At 35.6% G+C, this 11067-nt stretch overlaps 1 protein-coding gene across 1 annotated transcript in view; it reads left to right on the top strand.

The window, feature by feature from the left end:
- Positions 1 to 10832: 10832 nt before the first annotated feature.
- RB195_012837 (uncharacterized protein) overlaps positions 10833 to 11067 on the top strand; it is a gene marked incomplete at both ends in the record, with an annotated part of 56775 nt that continues 56540 nt past the window's right edge. Inside the window, one exon of the mRNA XM_064202401.1 lies at positions 10833 to 10950. Within this exon, the coding sequence (XP_064058282.1) occupies positions 10833 to 10950 (118 nt within the window). The remainder of the gene's footprint in view (positions 10951 to 11067) is intronic.

The following is an 11067-nucleotide window of genomic DNA, read 5'->3' as shown; positions in this document are numbered from 1 at the left end:
AAGAGATTCTGGAATACCCTGAAAAAAAAAACTCCAGTACCCATAACCTCTCGCTGTACATTCCGCTGTACATTGCAGATAACGAAGTTATTATGAAGCTTCAAACCAATATTTAAAAGTAGCTTAACACGAATCTGACGTGCTAAGGGAATCCACGGAAAAAGCTAGAAGTGAGGATGTAGATTCCGGGATCCGGGCTGTTTCTGCTCGTCTCTTTTTGGTCGTCGTAAAAAAAACGGCGTGGGAACTGCTTTAATTCCTACGAGCCACGTTAGTACGCATGCGGATGCGGCGCATGTACAAGATGGGGCATTTCAACCGAGATCGTTATAAAAACGGCGTCTTCCACCCTGATTTAAGACGATTGGAAAGAAAAAAAAACGGAATCAGCCCGGATCCCGCAACATACAGCCCCATGTCTAGCTTTTCTCGCGGATTCCCTCACCGCATCAGATTCGTGGTATGCCGCCTTTTCGAGTAAGGTAACGATAAAGACAAACGAGAATGCTCAACTATCTTCGGATAAAAGCGAACGCAAGGTTATTATTTATATTTATTTATATTATTATTGTTGATTATTTTAACTCTTGGCAAATAATCACCTATGCTAAGAGTTGTAAAAAAACTTTGTAAGTTGTAGAATAAGTGATAAATGGCATCGTTGAGAAGGGAAGACGAAAACATACACATGGCTTTTGCACGTGTCTACTTCTGGATTCGTGCAGGGATAGGGCAGTAGGCCACATCGCTACACTTTTACAGTTGTGTACAGATCCCAGATCAGATCCAGATCCTGGGATCCAAATTTGCTATCAGCGCCATGAAACAGAAGAAAAACACCGAGCTTACCGCATGTCTCCTAAGAAGTCAATTCTTATCTAGGTTTTGAATGAAAAAAAACTTTTGAAGATGAGGAATACAGTAAATTATTTACTGCACCTCTCACTATGATAACATTCAAGATGTAAATCGAAGAAAAATTTCAAAAAATGGATGAAATTTTTGGTTTAAAAAAGGTATTCAATTTTATTGAGTTCAACAATACCGTATTGCGCCAGGCTTTTGTTACCTAAACGAAGAAAAATGAGTAAAATAGCGAGATAAAGATGATTTCGCAAGTCTGGATATTTTTAAGGTTTTTTTTTGAAACGTGTATGAAATATTATGTTAGAACAGAAAACATCTGAATGTGTGCTGTCATCATTAGAGAACTTTGAGGCGCGACGGGTATATGGGTTTGTACTTAAATGATTGAAGAGGCTGTTTCCTTAGCAATCCAAAATATCCGAAAGTTGATGTTCAGCCTCTAGTAGTTCTCAAATTCTTTTTTTTTTTCTTTTTCTTCCTGAGTGTGAATGTTAGGATATGTGAAAAATCCATTATTGTATATTTTTAACACGTGGATCCAAGCAGTAAATGGAGATTTCTGGGAACTTTCCTCTACTGTTCTTGGTCCTGATTGACTGTGAATCCAGTATTCGGCTCCTCAGGGCGGGTACAGCACAGTTGGTAAGAGATTACGCTGCGTCTGCATGATCCATCGAAGGTTCGAATCCGTCCTAGTGCCGACCGAGCCTTTTCATCTCTCTGGGGTCGATAGATTGATATCAGACTTGTTTGGAAGAATAAAAATTGAGAAAAAAAAATTCAAATGAGTCATCCACGATGCTGCACGAGCATTCATAAACCTCAAACGAGCACTAAATTGAAGTCGAACGCACGGATCCGTTCATTCCAGAAAGAATTGATCAACCGCTATGCACTTTATCCTTTATCCAACCTTATCCTGCATTTATTTGCATGATAATCAATTCTCCTATTTAATTTAGATATGACTGAATAATAGGCATGAATATAAATATGCTTTTTAGCGTTAAGGAAACGTTTTCAACACGAAAAAACTAAATCCGTGCAAAATATGGATTTGCACTCTTCTGAAATGAGTTGTTTGCAGGCACGATGCATGCACAAAAAATTAATTCAAGCACGCGAATTTTTTTTTTGGCTTTCCATTTTACCTATTCGCATAAATTCATATATATAAATATATATATATATATATATATATATATATATATATATATATATATATATATATATATATAAAGAATAAAGTATCTGACGTTAATCAACCCGGTTAGGATGCGCCTCCATGTTCACATCAATTCAGGATCGCTGAGGGTAGGCGGTATGTCAAGTCAGTATTTTTTAGCCTCCCAGACAAGTCGGGTCCCAATTTATCGACCCGGAGGGGATGAAGGGCTTGGTTTTGGCACTGAGGTGGTTTTAAACCACCGATCCATCGTGCAGTCACAGTCGTGGAACCTCTTATCGGGTGCGCTACACACTCACTTCAAATTCACATATAAATTCATATAATTAGAAATTCTCACCTTACTTTAGCGCTCTACGAATACTCCAGTTCTAAGCGTTTTCGTAGACGTTCTGGATTCTTTTCCTTGTTTTTATTCTAAAAAAACAGCCTCGTGTTGTAGAAAGACTGAATTTGGCCGTTATCGTATGGGCGGGCGTAGCGCAATTGGTTAGAGGTTCCGCTGCTTGCACCGCCGATCGGAAGTTCGAATCCGCCCTGATGCCAACCATTCCCTTCATCCCTTCGGGGTCGTTAAATTGGTACCAGACTTGTCTGGGAGGATAAAAACACTGACTTGACACATCGGCTAAATTCCGCAAGTCAATGCAAGGGCCAGTTACACGTTCGTAAACCTCAAACGATTCTGAATTGAAGTGAACGTAGGGGCGCATCCCGAGCGGATTCATTAACGCCAGACATCCTTTATCCTTTATCCTCCCAGACAAGTTTACTTTATTGACCTCTTGGATTTTGCAAGCTTCTGATTCCAAAGAATGCAGTCGTAAAAGGAGTAGAGGCGGGTGTAGCGCAGTCGTTAAGAGGTTCGGCTGCGAATCCACACGGCCAATGTTTCAGAACCAATCTCCTCTAATCAACTCCTCCGTCCCTTCGAGGCCAATAAAGTAAAGTCTTGTCTGGGAGGACAAAAACACTGACTTAGCATACTGAGTGCCCTCCGCAAATCATTGTGCAAGCCACATACGAGTTCACAGACCTCAAAGGATTTTGAATTGATGTCGAACGCGTTCGCGTATCCCAAAAGGATTGTTCAACGGGGAAGGCACTTTATCTTTCATCCTTGGTTCAATTTTGAGCACGAAGTTATGAAAAATTGTGTCGGATACGAAATTCTAAGATAGCTGCTACTGATATAATAACATCTGAAATAAAAACAAAAGTAAAAATAAAAATAAAAATAAATAAAAAAAATGATGATAATAAGAATAGTCGCTGGTTTCAAATACTTTAAGACATTTCCATTTCTTTTCACGAATTTCGAACAATTTTTGCAAAATCGCGTGTGGCCTGTAAGATTTCCTAATCACTAATTTTCATATTCATCGTTGGTGGTTTTTTTTTGCTAAACCTACACGTAAAAAACTATTTTCTCTCCCATATCTATAAAGTACTTGAGCACTCTGGATCTGAATTGTGTACCCATTGCATAACTGAAACTCTTTTTCTTGCCTTTGCACTTATAACCCCTCGCAATTATCCTATTTTCGATGTCCTTCATTTGTTTAGTATTTTCCGGAAAAAAAAACCTTAACGAAAACCCCTCAGGGAACACCTAACTTGTTTGAAGGTCGGTCAGGTCGTCAGTTCACTCTACATAACAACCTAAGTGTTATTATTACTGAACCTAAGGGTTATTAATACTATTATTCTATTATACAAGCATTATATCCATTTTTACTATATTAATCACTATAAAAGGATAAAAGATTAAGTTTCTAGCGTTAATCAATCCGCTTGGGACCAGCCACCACGTTCACATCAATTCAGAATCGTTTGAGGTTAACGAACGTGTAACTGGCCCATAAAATAACTTGCAGGGGCTAGCCGATGTGTGAAGTCTGAGTTTTTATCCCCCCCCCCTCCCAGACAATTGTGGTACCATTTTGTTGTCCTCGGATAAGATAAAAATTTTGGTTGGCACTAAAGCGGAATAGAACCTCCGATCGATCGTGTACTAATAAGCAATTGTAACACAGTCGGTAAGAAGTTCGTCTGTGATTGTACGGTCGATGGTTCGGAACCGCCCCAAGCCACCAACAAAGCTTTTCATCCCTTCGGGATCGATAAATTGGTATCAGACCTATTTGATAGGATAAGCCTATTTGATAGGATAACAATGACTGAATCTATTGGCTAGCTTCCGAAAGTCATAGTAGAAGGCTTTGCGCACGTTCATAAACGTTCTCAAACGATTCTACGTCGAAGGCGTCAATGTTTCTCAAATAGGTTTGATTAACGTCGTGTAGCTTGTCCTTTTCCATTTTCCAGGGAGAAGAATACATGAAAAATTGTTGTTGATCAACAATGACTTTCAAATAGTTTCTTCGGATTTTCCCCGGCTATTTTTTCCTGAAATTTCATTCAAACACATTCAAATTGTATGGTAAAGAGCACATATTTTGCAGCTTTCGATCATTAGTCTCTATTATTCTGGAATCGCTGCTTATGTCCGGCAAGGATTTTTTGTATTGATTGTAGAAAGTAGCCATTCTCGGAAGATAGAACTAAGCCTAAAACCTAAATTTTTAGGGGTATTCCCGCTAGAAATTACTATATACTTACTTGTTTACTTAATAAACTAAGGCTTATCGCTGCAGAAGCCCTATCTACCTTTAACGTCATCGTCGACATCGTCATCGTAACGAAACCTCGTGAACTCGTCGCTACTCTCAAATATTGCTCACTTCTCATTTTTCGCCTGAGTCATGAGGTATAGGTCCAAGTTGAAGGAGAAAAAAAAAACTATTTTTCGTTTGTTTATCGTTTTTTCGTTCATCAGTTGTTTTTTTTTTATCCAGTCGTTTAAGCCGTTTATTATCCGTAGTTTTTTTCTCATTCAGCAATGAAAAAAAATGTATTTTTCATTATTTTTTACATTTCCTTGTATATAAAGTTCATAAATAACCTTCGATTCATAGATTTAACATTTTACAAAGAAAGTTCTCATTTTTTTATTTTTGGTACACCATTCGTGTGTGTGTGAATAAATAAATAATAAAAAATATTTTCTTGACTTTTTCGTCTTCTTCAATAGCTTTGAAGAGTTTTTTTTTAAATTAAAGAAAGACTGATACGCAATATTTTGTACGTTGAATCATTATTGAGGAATGAGGAAGAAAACTCGACGAAGCCTTACGGCCTTACGTGTAAAATCCTGACATCTCATTTAGCAACACCGCAAAGATTTGTGGAACAGCTGACTGACTACAGCGATTTTTCTCCCAAATTTTAAAGTTTTTTCTGAAAACTCTTTACATTCATTTTATTTTCTCAAATTTATTTTCGTCTTTATAAAAGCGCAGAAAATGTTTCGAGATTTTTCACACTATCCCATCAAATTCCTCCTCTTTCCTTGTCAAGCCTCGTTATCGTCTTAGGTGCACCAAAAATATTTTATGAACCCTGAGATTTTTTTCCAATACTACACATTTGTATCCCCACTTATTTCCAACATATGCTGGCCACAATGAAGGATTTATCATTAATTTCAATATCCAACAAAAAGATATGTTGAGTAAGGAGAATTCGAAATGAACTGAGCTGTATTCCTTAAGTTGATTCTATTGATTTATTGTATTATCTTATTATTATTATTTATTTGATTTATTGATTCCTTAAATCCATAAAAGCAACTATGTTTTGCACTCACAGTTTGTGTAGCATTGTTAGGACGTCGTCTCTTACTACAGAAAATAAGAGGTCCTCATTTAAGATTCGTATGAGTTCCGTATGAGTTTTAAGGAATACCTGTTTTAAGGAAGAATAGGAAGGAAATTTTAAGGAAGTCGTGGCATGAATGAGACTTATTTAACTGAACATTTTAACGAAATTTTCGGGAATCTTTCCCGCCCGAATACAGGCTTAGAAGACGAGCAGCAAAGAGATTCATCGGCTTTTCTTGATGTGATATTTTGACGTGTTATCCGCCCCGAAAAAGACTGCGCCAGGCTTTACTGGCAATAAGTTTACCGATTTTTTCTCAAATATTCTGACATAGACAGATGTGTTCTCATTTTTTTTCCTTTTGGTGCACCATTCGTGTATTTGAATAAATAAATAATCAAAAAGCATTTTTTCAATCTTTTCGTCTTCTCCAGTGCCTTTGAAGAGCTTTTAAATTCTTTGTTTGTAAATAATAAAATAAACCAAAAAGATCGTGGAATTTTTTTTTCCGCTTCAACCGTAAATATGAAAGGAATTTTTTAAATTTTCTTTTTTAAATTATGATTGAAACGATTAACTACCTATTGCTTCGGATAGACAAAAAAAAAGAAAGAAAAAAAAAACAGAAAGCAAAAATTTCTCTTAACAACAACAGCTTTGATGTTGATTTGTTGGGGGATAAAGGGTAAAAAAACCTCTTTTTTTTTTGTTCCTAACCTTGATCTCTTCGTGTACGACACATCGATCGATTTCCATTTAGAAATCAGAAAATTCTATTCGATTACAAACCATTAACTACGAGGTCGCAATGGAACCTCCTACATCGGTGCTTGCCGAGTTAGGAGGTTCCATTGCGATCTCCTAGCTCACCATTTTTGATATGCTATGAATTGTAAATGATCCAGTATCTCTTAAGTTGTCATGTGTATGAGTGTATGTATACATGTGTGTGTGTGTGTTGGTGGATGGATGTTTTCTTTAGGTCTCCTTCAGTCCGTAGGCGCTTTAAGCGAATCGGAGTCGCTATATAAAAGCGACTTTGTTGTTTCCGCTCGATATCTCGTTCCCATTACTTCGTCGACCACACGTTTCGTACAACGCATCATTCGGTTGAAGAGAGATTTTTCTGGAATTTTGTGTCGTTGCGGTAGAAAATATCGTATAACAGCTGCTAACACCACTTCAGTGTAATTGAAATTATTTCAAAAAAGTTATGAGGTCTCTCAAAATTCTTCATCCTTCTTAAAATAACTTTCTAAAAGACCGTACATCATGAAATTGACGATGTTGTGGTCTCTGTGCGCAAATATAAAGTTTATTTTGTGGATTATAAGCGTTGCCACGCTTAATTTCCTCTATTCGTTCTCAAAAATCATGGGAAACGGTATTAGTTCCTACGAAGTAAGCTATAACGCGCCGCATCCGCGTGCGAGCGGTCAAAAATCAATCAGGTCTCCTCAGTAGCCTATTCAAGTGAAACCAATGAGCATGCTGCTCTGAGAACCGGTGCGTGTACAAAGGTGCGCGTTCTAACGTATTTCGTAGGAATTAAGGCGGTTTCCACGCCGTTTTTGGGGACGATTAAAGGGAACTTGCCCACGAACGTCTCCGTAACATGCAACACGAACTCCACGTTTTCTCTGGAGTCTCGGTATCACGCGGATTTCCTGGTTCGCTTCCTTTAACCCCATGAATCGCACTAATTGCTGGATTTGTATATGTAGCAGAGTTTTCGAGTACTTTTTCAAACTTCTTTAAAACTTTGTCCTAAAATTTCTTGTTCCTAAACGATATCATTAAGAAGTTCAGTTCTCCTTAATGGCATCGTATAGGTTCTTCATAGACACTTATCTTATTTTTCACATCATTAACATTTATATGATCATGAGGAACTTCTTTCTTACCTTGGCATCTTAAAAATGAACACGTGGATTTTCATTATCCTTACATTCGTTATTTTTAGCGATTGTTTAAAGCGAATTGAAAACCGAAACAACAGATGTGATAGAATGAAATGTCTGAGACTAGATAAACATTGTCGCCCACCATTTCATGATTTCATAAAGTGAAAACCAAATGTTTCGAGGACAAATGTTGAATAAGATTTGATCCGGAAAGCATTTCTTGGATTGGAATTTAGTATAAATGTCATTGATAGATATTTTTGGCTAAAATTTTGCCCACTTACAAAAAATCTTATTGTATTCTGACGGATCAGTACGTCTGCAACAAACATTAGGACTTCTATATTATTATATTATATTATTATATTGTTATATTAGGACTACATTATTATCAAAACATTATATCAAAATATTATACTACTATTATTTATTATTATATTATTACATTATTGTAATATATAATAATTAATAATAATAATAATAATATTATTATTATTATTATTATTATTATTTTCATTATTATATTATTACTATTATTAAGTTAGGACCATGTTACTATATTATATTATTATTGTTATTAATATTTTAGGACTATATTATTATATTATATTACTATTACTATTATTATTGTTTTTATTATTATTATTATTATTATTATTATTATTATTATTATTATTATTATTATTATTATTATTATTATTATTATTATTATTATTATTATTATTATTATTATTATTTCAAGACTATATTACTATACAAGAACTATTAGGATTTTGCAAATTTTCAGTTTTTTTTCTTAGTTATTCTCGTTTTTTTTTCAAATGCAACGAAATCTCTTTATCTTCCTGAAATCTGCCTTAAGCCAGATTTCCTGGATCTTCTCTCGGAACTATTGAAAATTCCTTCATTTATGAGATGCTAGAAGAGGCTCGTAAACGTTGACCTTACGTCGCTGGGGAGATGAATCTAATGAAAGCACTAGATCAAAGTAATTAGCGCTTGCACATCTACATATATCCGCCGACGCGAACTCTCTATCGGCTAAGGAGGAGGGAAAGGGTAGGAGGGGGAGAAGCTGTTGTTAGTTTCACAACCTCCTCAGACCATAATGATCGTTGTAGTGTTTACAATCGTTTATTATTTGTGTGCGGCAAGCGATTCACATGAAGTGTCCTCCAAGTATCCTGCCGAAAGTGGCGAATTCTAGCTCATAAATCGGATTTAGCTTATCGTATCGTACAGGGTCCCTGTTCTTTTTTCTACAGGGTCCCATCTTTATAACGTCTTATTTTCTCTTATTTTTTCTCTCCGACGATAATCTCAGGTGTATAATCGGCGGGATGAACATGCGTTAATTAACAACTGATGAATATGGTCAATTAGAGCGGGGACATAGAACACTTTCGAGGATTTAGTTCCTTAGCGGAGGACTATTATGAACTTCCAGAATACGATTCGTGGAGCGTTTCCAGGAATAATCCCTTCACTATTAGCCTAATAATATGTGATAATCTGATGAGTTATTCAGCTCTACTAATCCTATCCTGTGGATATCAAAGCTCTCCGTTAACATACATCCATTAGTTTCCCCACTCACATCCAGACTACTGATCATCTTAATTCTAATTATTTTTTCTTTATTTTTTTCTTTTTAATTGCGTGTTTCTTGACTCGCGTATTCTTTTATCTTTCATTCTATGGTGCAAAAATCCCGGAAGAAGGATTTTCATGTAAGAAATCAGTAGATATAGCGCTCACTTTCTTCTACTAATTCTAATTTATTTTATTTCTTTATTTTTTATTATTTATAACACCTATATATTGTGATATAAAACATAAACAATAACGAACAGAGCTCACTAGAAATTTCCCTGAACTTCTATCTTTTCTGTCTTTCTTCTGGAATTTTATCCTTTATTCATTCAACGTACAACGGTACAAAATTTTCGAAATTTGCAAAAAATCTCCAAAAACATTTTCCAAAATTTGCGGAATTTGCAAAAAAGGTTGCCTGACCTAGAAATCGGTAGTCTCAGCTAAGCTTCGTTTTCTTTTCCGTACTTACTACTATGATTTACTACTACTTTATTTACTACTTTACTGTTCTGATTAGTAAAACGTGAAGGATTTTCCGTGGTTCACTGACAAGTCACTGACAGTTTTTTTTTGAAAACTCTCAATTGCACATTGCTGCAATTCACATTTTTCCTTTTTTTCGTGCATCGTTGCAAAATTTCCGGAAAAGGAAAAGGAAGAGGAAGGAAAGAAATTGGTGGACTTAGAGCGAGATTTCGTTTTTTTATTATTATTATTTTATTTATTTTTATTTTATTTTATTTTCTGTTTTTTGGTTGTGATTAGTTTGTGATTAGTAAAATATAAATAATAGTAAAATAGTAATAGTAATGAAAAATATAATAACAGTAAAATATGGATTACATTACTTTACACTACTACATTACTTTACTTATTATTTATTACTAGCCTTTACTTTACTGATCGTCTTCTTTATTATAATATTTTTCTATTTCTTCCCTTTAATTGCGCATTGCTGCTATTCACATTTTTTTCTATTCTCTTTCCTCTTTCATGCATCGATGCAAAATTTCCGGAAGAGAATGTCTGACGAAGGAACAAGTCCGTGGTCTTGGCAATGTTTCATTTTCTTCTCGATTTTTCTATTCTGATTAGTATGTTCTGTGGACTGTGGATTTCCCGTGTTTCTTTTCTTTCCTTTTTTCTTTTCTTATTTCTCTTTTCTCATATGTTGGTTTTGATACTCGAATGTCGTTGTCGCTGATGTGGTCGTTTCTATTCGGGTAGAAAAAAAAGCACACGCAATCGGGGCGCTGCTTTCCTTCTCAGCTATTTTATTACTCTCAACATTCGTATGTTATGTGTTCTGGAAATTTTCCTAACCGCAAACATTTTCATCACTTCTTATTTTCTTTCTATAATAAACAATTCTTCAGATTTTCACAATTTCCTCGGGATTTTCCTAATCAACATCGTCTACGTCAGATTCTGTGCTGGAAATTTTTCGTTTATTTCGTTTTTTCTTTTGTTTTCGCTTCGTGGTTAAAATCCATGAAAAGGCACTGCACATATATTGCAGAGAATCGTCCTCAGGTTCAGCCCGTGTGCCTCTCCTCATGGAGGGGGCGTGGGTGATCATCATCGTCGTATTGGCTTTCTGTGCACTACTACTTGCGATTGTTTGCTTCTACTGTACATTGCATATGTGTCGATCGAATCATGTTAAATACAGTGGTAAGTTAACGTTTTTGAATAGTTTTGATCACATGGAAAATCTTTGCTCATCAATCGATAATCGAAAGAACAATTAGTCGATCCCTTAAAAGCATCATCCCACGAATCTGGAGTGGT

The sequence above is a fragment of the Necator americanus genome, chromosome V (assembly GCF_031761385.1).
Source record: "Necator americanus strain Aroian chromosome V, whole genome shotgun sequence".
In the NCBI taxonomy this organism is placed as follows: domain Eukaryota; kingdom Metazoa; phylum Nematoda; class Chromadorea; order Rhabditida; family Ancylostomatidae; genus Necator; species Necator americanus.
The sequence above is the reverse complement of the archived record's forward strand: the minus strand, read 5'-3'. Positions and strand labels throughout refer to the sequence as shown.